This window comes from Puma concolor, chromosome B4 (assembly GCF_028749965.1).
Source record: "Puma concolor isolate L17-30 chromosome B4, mPumCon1.1.hap2, whole genome shotgun sequence".
In the NCBI taxonomy this organism is placed as follows: Eukaryota; Metazoa; Chordata; class Mammalia; order Carnivora; family Felidae; genus Puma; species Puma concolor.
Window position 1 is genome coordinate 38,079,155 of NC_141673.1, and position 21,558 is coordinate 38,100,712.

The 21,558-nt window shown below is 34.0% G+C and overlaps 1 protein-coding gene across 15 annotated transcripts in view; it reads left to right on the forward strand.

Annotated features, from left to right (window-relative positions):
• Window positions 1-21,558, forward strand: part of PPFIA2 (PPFI scaffold protein A2) — a 479,884-nt gene that overhangs the window by 409,955 nt on the left and 48,371 nt on the right. For all 15 annotated transcript variants that reach the window (XM_086712721.1, XM_086712726.1, XM_086712720.1 and 12 more), the window contains one exon: window positions 8,843-8,936. In XM_086712721.1, the coding sequence (XP_086568847.1) occupies window positions 8,843-8,936 (94 nt within the window). The remainder of the gene's footprint in view (window positions 1-8,842; window positions 8,937-21,558) is intronic.

The following is a 21,558-nucleotide window of genomic DNA, read 5'->3' on the forward strand; positions in this document are numbered from 1 at the left end:
TTTCTTTTGCCTACCTGACACACTTCCTTTTTCAGTCAGCTCTGTAAATTCAATTTAGCTGAATAATGTTTGACAAAACTTACAAGGGAAGAATATTATAAAACATCCAATCCTTTTGATTCCTCTGTGAATAACAATAGCTAGACATTATTTAGGACTGACTCTGATAGACACAAGATCCCTACGAGACAAGTGTTATTACTGTTGTTCTTATTTATCGATGAGTAAACAATGTCTTAGTAATTTACAGAACTGAAATATTCATCTTAGTGTCAATGTTTAAAACCACTGAGTATACTGCCGCTTAAAACACAGATGTATATAAATGCTTTTCTGTTGAAAAAATTGAGATGCCTACAAAAAATCCATAATAACTTTTTAACCAAAATAAAGAATTGTGATATTCAGGCCAAAAAAGTACAGGTTTCTTTATTTAAAGCTATCACAGCTTTCCACAGAATAAACTCTACAGTATGTAAGTGGGAGGACAGAGGAAGGAATAGGGCAGTAGGGATTGTGTTAGTTATTGTTGGACACTAATGGAATAAAAATATAGATCAGTACAGGGGCGCCTGGGTGGCTCAGTCGGTTAAGCATCCAACTCTTGATTTCTGCTCAGGTCAGAATCTCACAGTTTGATTTGTGAGAGTGAGGCCGTGTCTGGCTCTGTGCTCTCAGCGCTTGGGATTCTCTCTCTCCCTGTCTCTCTCTGCCCCTCCATAGCTCACGCTTTCTCTCTCTCTCAAAATACATAAATAAACTTTATATATAAAATACATAAGTAAACTTTATATATATGTGTATATACACACATATGTATATATGTATACACACATGTGTATACATACGTGTGTATATATGTGTGTGTGTGTGTGTGTATATATATACATATATATATATATGTATATGAGCCTGGGTAGCTCAATTCATTAAGTGTCCAACTCTTGATTTTGGCTCAATTCATGATCTCATGGTTCATAGGTTCGAGACCCACATCAGGGGCTGCACTAACAGTGCAGAGCCTGTTTCAGATTCTCTCTCTTTTCCTCTCTTGGCCCTTCCCCTACTTGTGTGCTCTCTCTCTCTCTCTCTCTATCAAAATAAATAAATAAACTTTAAAAGAGATAGGTACATACATACATACATACATACATACATCAGTACATTTGAAATGACCCTAGGTAAATATACACTTGGCTTGTGTGTGTGTGTGTGTGTGTGTGTGTGTGTGTGTGTGTGTGTCTTCCTATATTTTTTCTTCTGAAATCTCTTTTCATCACATTGGTTATTGTGATTGCATCTTCTTTTTTCTATCTTTTCTTATTTAACGTAGAAATATAGTTAATCTATTGAAAACATATTTAGCTCCTTCCTCCAATGGTGAATGCTGAACAGAAGGATACAAATCTCTTAGCACTTTCTTTAGTTTCCCAAATAAAGGAATTATTACTTACAAGTAATGCTCCAACTTCCTGGCTGACTTTCCTGTCCTGGCACCGAAAGAATTTCTGAGAGCAATATTTATGTTTGCAGAGGTACAAATGTATATTCAAAAGTGCCTTTGTAAAATCCACACAAAGTATCAGAAGCCATGAAAAACTAATGTCCAGACAGCTGTGTGATTAAATGTTACTCAACAGATGAATTAAATCCTCTTTGGACTTCTGTTTCTCAGGAAAGGAACTCCTAAGGCTATAAAAAAATTATTGCATAAGGAAAGAAGATAGAAGATGATTATTTTTTGGATATAAAATGTGCGTGTCAAGGCATTGTTTTAATTTCTTGTTTGATAACTATTTATATTCTTACCAAATTATTTGTCATTTCCAATATATTACAGTATAATTAACAATAGTGTAGGTAGTTATTTTAAACTATTTTGCTAACATAGTAATCATTTTATTTACTCCTATTTAAACATATATATTCATTTTGGGATCTATAATTTACTTTTCCCTTTTAAAATATATTCCATTGCCTTTCTCTTTTGGATTTTTTCTATTTTATTTTAAATTTAATTTTGATGAAGAGTTACTGAATCATTAGAAATTTTGCCAACAATATTCTGTCAAAATCAAGGTATCCAAAATATAATTTAAAGTCTAGAAAAATATACATTCTTCTTGAAACCTAGCCTTTCTAACCTATTTTTAGTAACTTTGTCTTCTCTGTGTCATACCAGTTATAAAGTGAATCAGTGATGAACTCCATCCAAATCAGAAACTAGCAATATTATTCATGATCATACCATCACCCTGGGAAGATTTCTGAGCTCTGAGCGATTTTGTTTTACCCTGAAGAACAAAAAAGTTACCACATAAACAAAACCAGAGTCGAAATCACACTAAGGACTGCAATACTGATGAGGAAGACAGTTACAAATACCTACTCCTCTGGAGCTACGTAGAAGCTATATTGAAGGTGAATCAAAGCTCCTGGAGAAACCCAACAGGCTTGGGAATTTGAGGGAAGAAAAAGAACACACAGATAATCCCAAATCATTTACGTCTTCCTACGTTGAGTGAATAAACATATATTGAAACACTTTTAAGTTTAGAGTACCAACCATGAGCCTTAGTAAAATGGCTACAGCATAACTGTTGGCATCAAGGAGCTTGCAAATTAGTAGGATAGAGTACATAAGCATATACAACCTTTTATTTAAAACAAAACAAAACTTCAACGTATTTCTGACCCAGATAAAAATTTACCTGCTACATTGTCTATCCTACCAGCATAGCTAGGGAAAAGGGGTTTGAACCCCACAATCTATGATTATACATCAGTTATTGGAACCCTGATGGGCTTGCCTTTTAATTTTATCTGAAGGCATTAACCTATTTTGAAGCAAAACAAATTAAACTGTGTTAAAAAGAACTATATCAGATGACACTCATTTTTTTTTTTTCTTTGACAAAGTTACCCCGGAAGAGAATAGGCAGGGCAGTGGATGAGCTGTGACTCATGGCATCCCTGTGGACGAGATGTCAAAATGAGGCCTAGGTGATGGAAAAATGCAGTGAGGTTTGTAACTGGTTGAATAGTCCTCCTGTTACGGTGCTAATAAGTAGAATGATGACACCTTGGATCAAGGGTTTCTAATGGCCTAATTAAGACTCACTCTGTCCTTGGTAAATACATCCCTAGTCACTGTATGTGAATATTTCAATAGCACAGGTATCTGATTTTTGGATTATTGATATGGATAGGAAACACAAATGGAAAAAAAAAAAGGTGTTATTTCTAAAGACTGTCTCAAAAACTGAGTTATGGAGGATCCAAAATCTCTCTCTCTCTGTGATCTTACCACATTCTTTGGCTTACTACCTGGGGAAGCACCAGCTTTCCCAGGTCATCAGAGAACTCCAATTATAATGACTATAAAGAAAAAAAGAACAGAATGCACATGACCATCCTAGCTGATGTTAACAATTAATGTTAAGTATAAAGAAAAGAGGCCACTGGGGTGCCTGGGTGGCTCCGTCGGTTAAGTGTCTGACTTCGGCTCTGGTCATGATCTCACAGTTTGTTAGTTCAAGCCCCACGTCAGGCTCTGTGCTCAGAGCCTGGAGACTGCTTCGGATTCTGTGTCTCTGTCACTCTCTGCCTGTCCCTCCCTCTCAAAAATAAAATAAACATTAAAAAAATTTAGGGAAAGAAGCCATTGACAGGCATTGTAAGAGAGGGCAACACAAATCAAAGACAAAGAGATTTTCAAGAATGGAGACTTGATCCAATAGAACCAAATGAGACAAATCTATGAAAAACAGAACAGTAAAAAAGAAAAAAATAGATTAAATTTGAACAGGCAATGTACCCAGTTATTGCTGTATAAAATACATGTATCACTAAGTAAAAATACACAAATACATAATTAAATACAGAAATAAATAAAAGGTACTCTTGTGAATTTCCTTTAAATTAATATGAGAGCCTATACATCTCCAAGAGATTTTTTTTTTTTTTTTTTTTTTTTGCCTACTACATTGTAATTCTGTTTCCTTTATGGTCATCTGACAGATTGTATTATAGTTGCCTGAACTCCTTGACAATAATCAACATAATAAAGAAAATAACTTCATAATGACGAAAACAGCATCAACATTGCACCAGGATTATTTGGCAAGCATATTTCTACACATAAAATTTGAGTGACTTATGCTGGCCTTTACTCCCAAATTTAGATTGTTCCTAGATGCTATGGAGCCAACAGATACAATGTAAATTCCACAAAGTATCTATTAAAGATGACTCATACTCTGCATGGTGAAAGGGCCTTTTGTGAAGAAAACACTATTTAGCTTCAATTATGAGAGCGTTTATCACATACCCTTTTTGAGCCAGGCCCTGTGTCTAGGTGCATTTTTTAGAGAGCTAATGGAGTAACTGATATAGAGCAATGAAGTAACCATTTACAAACTCAAAGTGTGTTTAAATCCAACTGAATTCTATGGCTTTAATACTGAAGAGAGATCAGATGAAAAAGATGAAATCACCAATGGGCAACAGATTGCAGTCTTAATCTCTCTGGAGTGAGAAGTCCCTTTTTAAGTCCATTTGTCTATTGGACAAATGAAGAGGCACAGACTTTGCAATGTGGGTTTTGGCTAGAAATTCCTACAGACTTGTACCTCAAGGGCCAACATGAAATAAGTTATTTTGAGTGGAATCAAAGGACCAAGCAACATAGAGATATTTGCCCTCACAGTCTGGATGAACAGAAGGCTCCAACCAGTACCATTCATAGATCCAGGTATATGAGAGTCCTTTACTGAACTCCTTGACCTGGGTCTTAGGAAGCCTCATACTTTGCAGTACTTTCCTTGGAATTTTCTATCATCCCTCTCTGTTGCCTGGGAGAGACTGGGGCTGGCAGTGCTATCTGGGCAGGACTCTTAGCCAAGATTCGTACCTGTGTGGGTCCAATCACTGAAGGCACTGTTTTTTTGTTTTTGTTTTTTTTTTTAATCATTCAGACCCCAGGACAAAACAGGGAGGCAAGTGCCATCCAGGCATGGTGTCTGATCCAACCAAACCATGTGGATTTGAGTCTCTGTTGCTTCCCTTCAGAGTGTATGCTCTCTACCTCATGCTTGGGGTCAACAAGATATCCCAGGGAGCCCAGAGGCTTAGAGCCATGAGGTTGTTCTGGGCCACTGGCCTAACTCTGTTTCCAAGAAGGTGATCTGACAAGTGAACCACTCACTCCTGCTCTCTAGAATGATATTGTATGACATTGGACCACCAGATCCTTGTCCTGCTGATTTGGGGTTACTCAAGATGTTTATGTAGAAAGGGAGCTAGAAAAAAAATACTTTAGTGGAACACTCACATCCCACTGGTGGTCCTGTGTCCAACAATTCCAACTCCTCAAAGACCTTGACAAAGTAAGAGTGATAGTGATGGCCCAGAGAACTTCATTGAAGATGAGGATTTGGGCTTGGTGTTTGCATGCACAACTACAAGGTGGACATTGAAAAGTGATAAGCAGTTTATTATCTGAGTAATCCTCTGAATCATGAAACTCAAACCTTGTATTCCTGAATACCTCATGCCATGAGAGGGTGGAGCTAATGATATTCTCTTCATATTCTTAAAAGACCTCCTGGAGAGTGAGCAACCCCCCAGATTCCCACAGGCTAATGTTTCATATCAGGGGCACTCCTGCCATTTTAAAGACACATTAGAGGATTTTCTTCTCATTGAAGAATGCTTAGAATCCTTGTTTCCTGCCCACTATATATCAGTTGCCCTTTGCAGTCACTGTGACATCTGAATATGCGCCTCTCTCCTCCAACCAACATACACAAATACTCATATTTCTTATGGAGATTGGTACAGTCTCCAGTTTACAACCACCGAGATATATAGAGCTGTGCAACAAAAATGTAACTCAAGCCACAAATGTGAATCCCATATATAACATTACAAAAAGTAAAAGGAGACCAGTGAGATAAATTTCAATAATTATTTGTCTATATATCAGAAGTATTTCAACATGTAATCAATATAAAGTTATTGATTAGATATCTTATATTCTTTCTTTTAACACTACATTTTCAAAATCATATGTGTATTTCATACTTGCAACACTTAATTTGGACTAGCCACATTTCAAGTGTTTCATAGCCCTTTGTGACTAGTAAATAAAATATTGGTATAGATGAATAGGTAGACATTCTTAAAACCCACACAGCCATATGAACCCACTACCAGCTGGGCAAAAATGAGGCAGACTCTCTCCAGATTGGGATGATCATTCATAAAGTAAGAGTTCATAAGCTGGTTTGGCTGACATCATCCTTACCAGAACCTGAAAATTCTTCTATGAAAGAAGGTTCTCACCCAGAAATGTTTTAGCTGGGCTAAAACAAATGCACATGACTAGACTTTTGCTCCTGCTTAAGGGTACTGTCCTACATGTGATGCTTAAAAATAATTGTACCTACTATGGCAATAAGTTTCATTTTCTATTGGCATTTTGAAGTAGGGTGTAGCCATAATTCTCTATTAAGTGCTCTATTCAAAGGATATTAGATTTTGAAGTATTCAGAGTATTTCCAAGCTCCTCATGCTTTTTATTTTTATGGTTTTATTTATGGGAAACAATTCTAATATCTATTTTCCTGGGTCTAGCTTTGACTCTCAATATTCTTCTAGAACTTTCTTTGTTTCTCTCCCAGAGCTTTTAATTTTTTTTAATGTTATTTTTGCTAATTAAAATGTTGGGTTCTTAAAAACATTTAAATGATAATTTATATGTTCTTCTTTGCTCAGAAAAATATAAAAAGGCTGATTCATATAACCACTTGGTGGATGAAGTGTATCATTGTTTACTTAATGGGTCTACTTCATCAATCTCTGTGTCCCCATCTGATCAAGAATTTCGTAACTTTTATGTGAATCATTCATTTTAGTTTTCACTTCAAGAAACAATTTTATTGTTACTTGCAGACTGTGAATAATAATTTCTAGATATACAATAAGGCAAGTACACCAATGAGAGAAATAAAATATTCACACGCCGTGAATAAATGGAAAATCCCACATTTAAAAATGAACCCCAAGAGTCCTTCAGTCAGCTAGTGGATGACTTTCCTAATGGTACCACCAATGAAATTCTTTCATAATAAAAAAATTTTTAAGTATTAATTGCACATGTGCATAATTGAATAAAGTAAATGTTTGTCCCTGAACTCAAAAGTATTGATTAGATCTAGACAGCAGTCAGTGTGTTTTCAATTAAAGAGGATTGTGTTACAATGATATAGTTCAGTAACAGAGTTACTAGGCTATGAGATTAACATTTATACCAATGCTCCAGAATTAATAGCATTGAGTATTATAAATTGTTTGCTAAAATAAATTATGAAAAACAGTAACAATAAAATTTTTCACTGACACTTTAATAAGATATGACTTTTCACTAGAGAAACCATAACTTGGTCAAGCCCTGCAAATGTGAAGTCAGGAAATTACAGTGGCAGAATAGTAAAATTATCTTTAATAATTTTATTTATTGACATATTGGTGACATTTGTGTGGGTAGTAGTAGTAGCCTTTGTAAGAGTTGGTATTAGCTTAATTCTTTCTACCTAATCTTGAGCTTAACTGGAATTGAAATCCCTTCCATTTAAAAAATATGTGTACTTTGGGGCGCCTGGGTGGCTCAGTCGGTTAAGCGTCCGACTTTGGCTCAGGTCATGATCTCACAGCCCGTGAGTTTGAGACCCGTGTCAGGCTCTGTGCTGACAGCTTAGAGGCTGGAGCCTGCTTCAGATTCTGTGTCTCCCTCTCTCTGACCCTCCCCCATTCATGCTCTGTCTCTCTCTGTCTCAAAAATAAATAAACATAAAAAAAATTTGAAAATGTGTACTTTAACCCACTTAAAAATAGTGAACATTTTTTCACTTACCTTGACTTCATGTTTTTTGCATATGGTAAATACCAAAAAGAAAACAGAGTCCAGGATTAAGTTCTCATTTTTCAAGTATAACTAAGAATTTATGAATTAACTATATGTTTAGGGATCCTGGATGAAATAATTGCATTGTGAAATATGTAATTCTATTTGATGCCCAACATACTTTTCTTTCCTCTTCCTTTCCTTTCAAGGTTATGTATATTGCATATTTTTCAGCACCAATAAAAATGACGCTATACCAAATAATTAGTGGCTTGCTGGGATAAGAACCATTCTTACCAAGATTTTTTGAAGATATAGGTTTTTTTTTTTCAGATATAATTATGAAATTTACAAAACAAAAGTAACCTGCCAGAACATATGAAGTTCTGGAAGTAAGGCATATACTGAAGGATAAAGGAGTCAGCCAGGTGAGGAAAAGCAGGTGCCAGAAGGAGGATATGCAAACTCTTTAGACGTCAGCAAATACTTCTATAGTCTCTTGACTTAGAATTGAAGACATGCACCCGATTGTGTTCATTGGGCTATCATTTATCCCATTTTACATCAAATATGTCAAATTTCAAATATTGAAAACAAATTTCATGCACTACACAGATATGTGCTCTTCTTTTTCATAAGAAGAAAAAGAGACCTTGAAGCTTGTATATTCCATGGAGTGTATATTCCATAGATTATGTATTATGTCGAGGGTGGTATGAATAGTAGGTCAGTCGTTACCTTTTCTTTTCATTCTCTCAGCGTACGTTCATTTATGTACCCATGCCATTTTATGCATGTTGGTTTGGCAGTATAAGGACGATCTAAAAAAGAAAAAGAATTTGTGATACTGAGCAGTTGAACAAATAACTTTTAAAAATTTATTTTCAGAATTGACCCAGTGTATCCAACCTAACATGAATAGTTACTTTTTCACAGGAGGCTTTATGGAGACTGAAGCTGCTGCTCAGGAGTCCCTGGGGTTAGGCAAACTTGGAACTCAAGCTGAGAAGGATAGAAGGCTGAAGAAAAAGTAGGTTTGGAGATTTTCTTCCTCTATTTTCTAACTTGCACTTACTCTTTATCATTTGTGGGGGAGTTAAAAAGACAGTCATTGGAAACAATAGACTAAGGCCATTGTTGTTCTAGTATTCCCTAAAACTATTCAATTCTGGAGTTTTCTGGTTCTGCTGAGCTACGGTTTGAAATAGATGTACACATCTCTGACCTGTAGTAGAAATCAACAGTTTCTTCTAAGAGACCAATGCATTGATTGCAAAAATCATATATATTTAAAATATTTAAATGTAGCCTTGTAAGTAATGTGATAATCTATTTGATATGAAATTCAGGGCTGAATTGGTATGATAAAAAGGGAATGTATACTATCCAACTTCGTGTTTCCTCTGACAATTAAAGTATCTCCTCTTATACAGGAGTATTTAAAAGAATATTCCCCTGACTGATTGAACATAAATTTATTTTAGACCCAGAGCAGATTGTTTTGCATCTGGCAGGAAATTATAGTGTATCTTTTCATTCATATATATAATATGGAACATTTAAATGACTTGCAAAATTGGCAAATGTTGAGTCTCAGCAGCTGTTAGAAAGCTAGTGGGGTCCATAAGTAACATATTTTTAAAATACAAAGTAACATCTTTCGGTGATGAACTAGTACCTATAGAACATGTTCTTTAAAAACCAAAGGATTTCTCTCTTCCAGAATCTATTGGTGGGTTACTTCTTTTCCTCTCCTCCTTCTCATATATTTTATATTTATATTGTGTTTGTAGTTTTTATGTTTACTTTCTTTCCTATGAAATAATATTCATTGCTCTAGTCATCATTATTGTAGCAGATATGCTCATGGGGTTATAGTATTCAGTGTAATCAACTGACTTCATATTTTGCCTTCTCATTTGCTTTACAGATGTTTACTAATAATGAGGAAATACAGACTTGCAAGTTGTAGAAAAGCTCACTAGCCTAATTATTTCACTAATTTTCTACATAGTCCATAATACATATCCAATGTATAAATATATCCAATATATATATATATATATATTATATTGATATACACATATATATCCAAATTTAATAGAAATACTGTGCAGAAAAAAATTACCTTGAGAAGATTATTTCTTGAATATAGCCAACTGCTCGGTGTTATTCAATACTAGTAGACATTTCTTTTTTCATTACTGATCACTAAATGTATAATTAAATATTATTACAATCTGTTTGAAATGTCTTACCTTTATTTATTACTATCAAGGAATTTTTTATTCAATTTTTTGCCTCTTTATTGAGAAACCATCCTTCTAAAAAAAATCTTCTTTTGATAAAGTCTTTACAATTTATTTCAAGTGTAAAGAACTTTCAATTTTATTTATTCAAAATTACTTTAAGTCTAAAGGAATAAGAGTGATTAAAGCCCAGCCTGGATAATGAACTTGTTTTATTTCACTTAAAGGTTAATTTTCATTTCTCCTATAATGAAATACTTACATATAATGGCAATTTGGCCTGTTTTCACATTGCATGCAAGGATGATATTGAGGCAAACAACACAGTTCATTGGTTGTTTATGGAACCAAATTAAATGTCCTTTTCAACAGCCACTAAAATTAAACATTCCAATTATGCAGGATTTAAACAATAATATATTTACATTTTATCTCTTTCTGTTGGATTGACTTAATGTTAACTTTATGGAATTATTTCCCAAATCCTGACTACCCTCATAGTCAGAAACCAGTTTTAATTCTGGACTTAGTTTGAAGATTTTACTGTACTTGATTTTTGAGTGTTATTTTGCAATATGTTTTGGCAAAATATAATTTTACAATGTGTTAAATAAAATACTGGCCTTTAATATTAAGAAGAATATTAAGAAAATTCTATAATATAATAATAACATTTCTCAGTACAATTATTTCTTATAGAATAATAGTATTTGGGTTAAAATGGATCCAACAAGACAAGGCAGAGTTGATTAATGGAAGGACAGGAGTATTTCTGGTATTATTGATTATTCCATGTGTATAAATATGTAACCAGTATTTATGAGATGTATGTAAGTGCTAATACTTATTCAGGACTTGGATGACACTATGCCTTAGTTTCTGGATTACCAAAATCTCATCTAATGAGTTTTATGAGCTAGACAAAATAAATTATTTCATGTTTATTAGTCTTTCAAGATGGAGGAAAAAATCAAATACATTTTATTGAAAAATAAACAAAAGCAAAAATGAGGTAATTTCTTTCAAAATTTTGAACAATTAGAGTTTATGTGCATAGTCGCAATGACTGTGGCTTCCTGCCAATTGTTTATCTACATTCTATCCATTGACCAAGCCAAATGATGTTTCTAGCATGAAGTCTAGCATGAAGGTCTAGCATTAACTTAGACCTATGTTCACTGCCCCAAAATTCCTATCAGAGCTTCCTTAGTCTCAATGGTAATAAGCAGAGCTGAATAAAAATCTTATTTTCAACTTTACTAGCGTATCAGGTACCTACAGTTGACAATCTGTGAATTTAAATTTAATTGAGAGAAATCTTATCTAAAGAAGTTATGACACATTTTTTAAAAAAAAAAACCCATATGTGGGAGATACTTACAGAGAACAGCATGCAAGATAGTCCAGATTCTTGCAAAGTTCAGAAATTTGTAATGTTGGCATTCTCAAACAAAGGTCTAATTTGAGGCACATTTGCGATCCAGTATATTCAACATACATAGGTTAAGACAGCTTACTGGCTCTGTGTCCCTACTTCCTTCTTTTACTTTGCTTTGTGATGTAGGCATTTGTTTTTCTTATATTTCTAGTTATTTCCCTATGATCAGAAATAGGAATAGGACAATACTGGATCTGCGAAAGCACCCACTTTCAAGAAAATCTTGCCAACCTTTCCCTTCCTGAGTTGGGTGGCCTGAGTTATCACTCAGGTGCTATCCCATCAGAACACAGTCTCACCTAGGCCTGAAGTTGATCTACTATTGTTCTGCCTGGTTTGCTTTTACTATGCCTTGTCTTTACTACACTTTCCTTTAAAGCTTTAATTGCATCCATTGTTCCAGCAGGTTGATAGAGGTTACAGTTAATACCTACAATGATTGTGTCAAGCTGAAACTCATCTAGTAATTCCTTGAGTACTTCACATTAATTTCTCTGGTCTTCCCCATTAAAATTTGACCAGTTTTTCTATAGCCTCATGGTATAGCTCTACTAATCTTTAAGCATTGAGTCACTTAGTACTCTCAATATGTTCTCTTCATATTAAAACTGTGATTCTTGTAGTTTTCTTGATGTGGGCTGCTTCTGGAGTGTCACTGCTCTCTGAGATCTTGTCCATCATCCTTTGTTTGATTTCAGTGGACTCCAAGCACCTTCTCTGACTCAACACATACTAAATGGCATTACCATTTCTAAAATTCACATTATGAGCAACTAGACCTGAGAATTCCACCTCTTCCCTTTTGTAACTGTCACCCTGATATTTAAGAACGTATTTCCCTTTCTTAGCTCTCCAGCTAATGTTTTAATCTAAGACCTACAGCTACTTGCTCAAAGTGGCCAACTGAAGCCAGCCACGCAAATACAAAAGGTAATTGTGTGGCATGATAGAAACTGTTGCAAGGTCACAAACTTACATGGTCTGGCTCATAAAAACCTGAATTTCTTTTTATTGTTTTCTCTGAGCATAATATTTTTATTGAAGTATAATTAACATAAAATATTATATTAGTTTCAGGTGTACAACATATTCCAAGTTCAGAATCTATTTGATGATAGACAAAGGAGTCAGGCAATTAGAGATCAAAATGTCAGCTTTATCACCAATCAAATGGTTAGAATATGACTTAAGTATATGGCAAAAAAGGGGTGGTTTCCTAAAACTGAACCCCAAAATTCAACAAATTTACCTGACACAGAAAAATCTGGGTTGTCACAGACTTGCAAGGTGTACAAATATAATCCCCACTTGTCCTTGAAAATACCATCTACAATATTGTGATTTTGTAAATGTGTCCCTCTAGAATCAAGGACTATAAACTTCTTCTTGCCTCTAGTTATATCTAATGTCAATTAGTTGTCACTTTTGTATATAACATGTAGGGCTTCTTCTCTCTCTCTCTGAACATGTTAAGATTTTTCTCTTCGGGGTTCAGAAATATCATAAGCATGTTTCCATTCAAATATTTTTTGTTTCATATTTTTACTTTATACTTGCAATCTGGAGACTTGTTAACCTGAACTGTTTTACATGTACTGACTTTTAAAAATTTCATTTTTAGGCTCAACTTTACTTCCAAGAAGCTTATTTTTAGAGACTTATGATATTAAAGATGAACTTGTTTGTTTCAATAGCAATGTACCTAATTCTCATGACAGTCTTTGATAGTCAGTGAACATATTAAAATTGACAGAATACCCTGTAAATGGATACATATCTCCAGATATATATGTTCTGAAGTCTTTATCCTAATTTTTATCTGCTGATTTTCCTCCTGCGCTTTCACACGGTATATGTTTTTTGAAACATGCATGTATACTGAAATCTTTTGTACCTTGAGACTAAAACTGAAAAGTACCATATAAATATTAATACACTAATTTATCATTTTCACTCTTTAGCTATAATGTAGGTAATATATTATTATTATTGTGTTAGATATGTTATATTCTTCCAAATGGATATCATTGCTAAATGAATATGGATTTGAAATCAATTCTTCAACATCATTAAAATGAAATTAACATTCCAACTCAGCTATCAGTAGCATCCTCCAGAGAAGCGGTTTTATCCTTGAAGCATGGCAGTCATAGTTAATCACTACCAATGAATCTTTATGTTAGAACTTCAAAGACATAAAAGTGAAGCTCTATAGATTTAGTTAATTTATTTCCATTGCAGTCCTAAGGGTCTTCCTCAGTGCATAATCTTTAATGTGTTTTGAGACTCGGCACTTTTAATCTTTGGCATTTGGAAGGTTCAGAGTTTACATATCTCTAAGTAAAATAAATATCACTGAAAATATTCATAATTAGAGGTATCACATAAATTCCACTACATTCTCTCATTTAATAAATATTTATTAAGTGTCTGTGTGCCAAGTTAAACTTATAAATGAATTGCATTCCAGAGGTTAGTTTGTAAGACATGTGTTGGAAGCTTTGAATGCATTTTCCCTTCGAAGTAGTGCTATATATATTGAAGGTAAATGTCTTTGCTTCCTCCTCAAAAATCTATCTTGTAAGCCTGTTATAGGAATTGAATCTGACTAGATAAAGCAAAAACGAGAATTCATGGTAGGTTATTAGAGTATCAGAGATTTCAGAAACAACAGAGCCAGCACACCTCCAAAATTTCAGCAGTAAGAGATTATGAAATATTTCTGTAGAGTGTTATCAAGAATTCATATTTTCTTTCTTTCTTTTAATGTTTATTTATTTCCGATAGAGAGAGAGCGTGAGCAGGGAAGGGGCAGAGAGAGGGAGACAGCGGATCCGATGTGGGCTCTGAGCTGTTAGCTCAGAGACCAGTGTGGAGCTCAAACTCACAAACTGTGAGATCACGACCTGAGCCAAAGTCAGAAGCTTAACCGACTGAGCCGCCCAGGCACCCCAAGAACTCATATTTTCTGTGTCACCTAAGTCCAAATTTTAAGTTCCTAGGTGAAAGCATGTGATTGGCTTAGTGAGGAACAGATATGTGTGCTTGGGTCAATCAGTTATAGTCATAGGTTCGTTTTATACAGACATGACTGCAAGGGGAACATCTGGGAACTCAACTCAAAAGGATCTAACAAAATAAAATACTTCAGAACCCAAACCTAATGTTCTCAATATTTCTCTGGGAAATGTGTCTCGATTTCTTACTCGAAACTTCACAAGTATGTCTTCTCTACCTGCACTGAGCTAGCGCTAACCATTGCCTTGCCATCTGATCCTATGTAGCCATCTGACTCCAACCATGGACAATTGTAAAAAATTCCCTAAACCTAAGAAAATAATAATATCTGAAGGCTAAAGGCCAAAATGCATTGATTTATTTTTTAGGAAAATTAAAGCTAAGGAAAATCCAAGTGTTTTTATAACTAACTATATTTAGATATATTTTATCTATTTGAAGGAAGGAAAAGAATTCAGAATGAATAGAGCTGCTGTTTTGAGCCAACAGTGCAATGTTCATAGATCAGAATAAGTAGAACAGAAGTGCTATATAGTCTCTATACTTTCTGCTCAGGGGAAACATTTATGATATGGAATGATTAAAATAAAAATTAGTAATAGGAAATTAAAACTTAAGATAGCTACATATACTAGAAGAATGATCTCCTTTTCTAAATAACTCCATATCATTTGTCTTTACTGAAGTATATCCTAGATTAATAGAATACACAAATGATCATTTTTTACTCATTCCCTTAATGCCTATTATGTCCCAAGAACTGTGTTGGAAACTACTGATATTCAAATTGCACAGTTCCATTTTTCAGAGCACTTGTAGAAATACAGATGTGAAAACAAATAATTGCACTTAGGTATTCAGAGGCCATGATCCTTTCTCTAAATCACTTGTCTTTGAACAGAATAAAAAAAAAAGTGCTGCAAACCTAAAGCTACCTAATGTTCTTATTTCAAAGTTGTTCTCCAAGCTAGGAACTGCTCACCTCATTGTTAGTTGCCAAAATAAATCTATAATATTTATTAGATTATTTTTGATCAGTAAGAAAGGAGATTATTGATTACCAAGAGTAAACGGAATCCTTTAAGAATAAACTGTGCCCTTAAACTTTTCAAACATTTTCTAGACATGTAGAGGAGGAAAGAATACTGTAGAAACACCATTTATTGAGTTCAGCAAGGTATTTAATTTACTTCTAGACACAAGATTGGATTGAAACTAACAAAATGGGTTTATAACTGATGAAACCATTGTAACCGAAGGGGCTGAACAAAAGAACTGGTGAGGACTAAGTAAAATAGAAGGTGACAGACTCAGTTCTTTCACAGGTGACTTAAATAAGAGTATCAGATTTGTGGAAGAATGAAGCTGGAAGACATAGTTAAATTTTTAGATAAATTATTTTATTTAAGGAAGACCTTTACATAGAGGTCCAAATCTAACAAGATAAAGTTTAATAGGGGTGTTTATATAATTCTACATCCAATTTTACGACTCTACTTACTGGTTACTTGTGTATGGGGGATATGGTATGCCTGTAGGTATAGAGGGATCTTAACTGCAACTCCTAAGATCTCTGTTTCTACAAAAAAGACAAGTTAGCAATGTCTAGCAAGGGGGTTAATGATTTTCAATATCGATAAAAGCAATGGATAGGGCCAAAATTCTATGTACTGCTCAGATTATAGTTGGATATTGTGTTAATTTCTGGGAAATATACTTTAAGTGGATATATTCAAACCAGCATATGTTCCAAGGAACATGACCAGTATAGCAAGATTATATCAAACATGTCTTCAAGGTATGCTAGAAATAATTAGGAATGTGTGGGGTATAAACAACAGAGATCCAGATTCTGCCAAGAGAAAGAACTCTCAAGTAAAGAAGAAATCCTAAGAAAATAATAGGAACTAGGGCAGTGACTTCTACTCAGATGACCAAACCAGAAAACTAGGCTTCATCTTTGCCCTTGGTCGTCCTTGTCCTTATTCTTCCTTTGTGTACCTCTGTGCACCTCTGTATACTCTTGCTCCATATACTATCTCTTTAAAATCTCTCAAATGTATTGGTTTTCTTCTTTCCTTTTTCAGATCATCATACTAAAACCATGATACATTCTTGCCTTCCTGTAATCCGTTCTTTGTACTTCAGCTAAAGAGATCTATCTAAATTATATTTCTGAACTTGCCTAGAATCCCTCAGTTATTATCTAGCTTCTCTAGGATAAATTCCAGATGACTTTATATGGCCCATAAATCCCTGCATCATCTGGTTCCTATTTATCTCACCAGCCTTATCTCTCTCTACTTCCCATCTTGTATGTTACTGTCTTAATATACTTAATATCTAATACTTGTTTGTAATTACCCCTGTTCCATTTTCCTCCTCATTCTTTGTATAGTAATGATAATATTTATTATATATGTAATAAGAATTTGATAATCACATTGAGCAGTTACAGTATTCTAGGTACTATACTACATATTTTCCATGTATTATCTTTTAATTTTCACAAAGCCTTTGAGGTAGATTTTCCTCCACCTATGAGGAAACATAGCTTTCCAGGCACTGTATGATACAAGAGTCTGGATCTCTTGAGTCCAGCCTTTTTCTAAATTATTTGGGATCTCAGGGTAAAGCTGCAATTTAAAGTATGTAGTTGTTTGTCAGCTGGACCTTTATATCCTATATATTTGAATGGTTTATATAGGGAGTCAATACAGAATCCCTCACCCTCTTTATACTCCGAAAAGAGTAGTATTTTTTTTTTCTGGAGGATAATTAGTTTGTCATCTGACCTTATCCCATCTTTCAACATGAGCAATAAATATATTCAAACCAAACTATTTCTTTTAATACTGGGAAGAGGAGATAGTTTCAAAGCACAAAATGTAGCTGTGTTATAAAATTTCTTTTTTTCATATAATTAGCCACACATAATATCTCCAAGTTTGATGTAAGAATGGTAATGAGCACTTACAAATAAGCTATGTAGGAAATTTAAATGTGTGCTTGAATCAATCTTACACAATTCATTCCAATAAAACTTAAAAAGTTAGTATCGAATACCAAGGATAATTAAGCTCCTTTTTTAGAAGAAAAAAGTCACTAATTAGGGTACCTTTAAATATAATGCTGACATCTTAATCTGGAAAGAATTCTCCACATTTGTTTCCACAAATATAGGATCTTATATTGGCTCTGCATAGGTTTTTCATAAGGTCTTTGAAGATGCTATCTCTTCCCACAGTTATTTAAAATTAGCCACCTATCAAATAAGATTCTTTTCTTTGTTTCTACATTTCTAAGGAGAGCAGTGATTATCTGTATCTTATTTCCAGAGTTTTATTTTAAAAACTAGTTCTATATGTCCCCTAAAAACATATGTATGGATATATGTATATTTTATGTACATGTATGTAAAAATACAAAGAAATGTCTTTGTTTCAGATTTTACAGAACCACAACTTTAACTGTGTTTGACTGGGTTAGATTTGCTAGGCAAATGAACAAAATTCTTAGAAGAATAAAGATTTCTTAACCTCTTTAAAAGAGTCTCAAAAATCTCTAACTATTTGAAATTAGTATTAACTTGATTTTTTTTCCTTCTAATTTTTCCTTTAAATTTTAGGTTAACATAGTATAATATTGATTTCAGGAACAGAATTTAGTGATTCATCATTTACATACAATACCCAGTGCTCATCACAACACGTGCCCTCCTTAGTACCCATCACCCATCTAGCCCATCCCCCACCCACCTCCCTCCAACAACTTTCAGTTTGTTCTCTATAGGAATGAGTCTGTTATGGTTTGCTTCCCTGTCTCTCTTTTCCCCCTTCCCATATGTTCATCTGTTTTGTTTCCAGAATTCCACATATGAGTATTTGTCTTTCTCTGACTGACTTATTTCACTTAGCATAATACACTCTAACTCCATCGACTGATGAATGAATATAGACGATGTGGTATATATGTACAATGGAATATTACTCAGCCATCAAAAAAGAATGAAATCTTGCCATTGCAATGACACAGATGGAACTAGAGTGAAATCAGTATTAACTTTAAAGTTATTTCTGCAGTAGTGTGATGATGAACCATACTGAAAACTTCTGAACCATTTCCTTTCATTTATAAAGATCACTAGAAATATGCTTGACTATTTATTTTCAATGTGTCCCATGTCTTTATACATAAAGTAAACCTTTCCATCACCCTGTGGTGCCCTAATATCCACATAGATCACCCACTCACAATTTAATCTGTAAGTGTCATGGCTTCCAATGCCATTCTCTACTCAAGTCAGACACCTTCCATGGTCATATTCTATATCATCTCATCTCCTCCAAATCACTCTTATTCCAAAATTACTAATTCTTACTAATTCAAACAGATCATTCCTTCCTAACCATAGTCTCCTCTCAGCTTTGTTTTGTCATTTTCTTCAACTATCATTCTTCTTAACTTCTATCCTTTCCCAGCACAGTTGCCCCTTTCTGTTCTCTCCTTGCTTCCTATTTAGCTTAGATTCCACGTCCATGATTTCAACACACTCAAAAATTCCTCATTTTTTTTTTTTTTTTTTTTTTTTTTGCTCTTCTTTCATTTGGTTGTATCCACATGCCACTATTGCTGCCACCAATGAATTTTCTTTCTCTATGTCTACAACTGAACACCTTTATGCTGCTGGAGAACATTATAGTACAAGACTTCGGGCCAGCTTCCTTTGGCATTTCATCAGTGCCCTGTAATTACAGTATTTTTCTGTTACCAATCTTGTTTCTACTCCTTGAAACTTTTGTTAGAGAACTCCACTGTTCTCAAAGCTGCATCCTCTGCAGATGAACTCACATTCTGCTTTAGAGGGAGAGAAGGAAGAAACCATCTGAGTGCCCTAAATTATTTGCTGCCAAATGCATACTAACACTAGCCCCTCTTTTGTTTTATTACAGGAAACTAGGATACTCTCTTGCTTGAGTGCTCATCTCTTCCCGGTCTCTCAGTCATGTTGTGCTGACTTCTTATTTGCTCTTATACTTTCAAATTCTGCTCTCTTCTTTAAACATTCTCAGGTTTTGCCTATGAAAGGAAATCCTTTCTTTCTTCTACTTTTTCACATCAGTTGCTACCCATTCACTCCTCAATCTGGTATTAATAATTGATTTTAAAATCTTTCTGAGTCACCGATTTGAACCTTAAGAGAGAAGCAATCACGTTTCATTCACATATGAAGCTCATGTAGTGAATTATGTATCATGTGAAGTTTTAACATTCAAAGTTGACTAGTTTATAAACAGGAAATGGCCCATTCATGTAGTAAGAGATGTAGAAGATTAAAATGAGACATCTGAACAGTTTCAGGCACCATTTTGGAAAAAAGACAGATGTTCGCTGGTAATGTCTACTTGTGTCTGGATGTATGCTGATGTTCCCAAGGAAAACATGCCAATAATTGGATTTGATCATATTCATTAAATGGTAACTTAAAACCTGTTCTTTTTCTGTGTCAATTAAAACTTGTTATTTGCCTATTACTCACAGTGATCTTTACATGAAGAACATTTATTTTTCACAGAATCTGTCTTGATGTTATCATAACCTTGACAATCTGGAGTGAAGAGAAAATGAATAATGAGGTTATGTGTTATTGTAAATAACTGCTTGTAGGAAAGAACATAGAAGAAAAATTAAATACTTTATCCAGATGAAAAAGCTCTGCAAATATATATTCCCTCTGACATGAATTTAGAGTATTTACCACTCTGGGATATGTCAGAGTCATTTATGACTAGCTTTTTGTCCTTTGCAGGACTTTTTTTTTTTTTTTTACATCATGAGCTGAAATCCTTAATATTCTAAAGTGAGGTAACTGCTCAGTATTGCTTTCAATTGACTCTGGAGAATAAGAAAGTTCATAAAAACTCTGAAAAATCAGAAAACTTCTAACAATTGATAACAAATATATTAGAAATTTAAGTAATACTTTTTGAATGTTTTTTTATATTTGTGTTTCCTGTTTGTTTCATAATTTCTCTTACATTTTATATTTAAGGTATTTTTATTGATATTAGTTTTCTATTTTTGAAAATGCTAAATGAATACATGGGGACTATTAATATTCCATTGTGCACATATTTAATCAACTTGTTTTATTGGAGAGCAATTACTAGATAACTGGTAGGCTGAGAAAGATGATTTTGTCCATGGGAATAACTGGCCCCAAATGTTTTTGGCAATTTTCCTGGAAAGCTCAGAAATTGCCTTTTTTAAGAGCTCATCAAAGAGTTCACAGATACGTTGACAGGAAAGCCATTTTAACAATTTAGAAACTGTCTCTTTTTGGTTTTAATTTTCTTTCTGTTCCATGTATGATGTAAAAAAAAATGCCTTAAATTTCTTAGGTCATTGTGGTGCCAATATGTATGGACATTTATGTTTTTGTTTATGTGAATATTTAAAGAGCTTCCCACAGCTGTTCTGGAGCTAAGGTCAAAGAATACGCATTTCTCCAAAAGGCCTATTTAATAAAATAATACATGGTTTCTCTGAATGAATGCATTTAGATGAGGCACGTACAGGGTGTTTTCATTGCACGCCAACCTTTTCTTTATAATGACTGAGCAATAAAAAAGAAACTCTCTAAGTTGCCTAATATCTGAGATATGGATTTCTGCTTCATATTTTGTTATATTTAATATATTTTATGAGTTGTAGTAAAAGTTTTATTTTTTCTAAGAATTGGTCTACTATGCTTGTATAGAAAATTTTAAATAATATTACCATGGCTTTTTGTTGAATTATTTAAATTCCATATTTTCCCAGTGCCACTACTATATCCAGGGAGCAAGTGGGCTACCTCAAAAATTATATTTAAATCAATGCTGTTTTGCGATGATTTATGGCTATATTGGTGAACCAAACTAGTTTCCTTTTTCCTCAGAGCAACA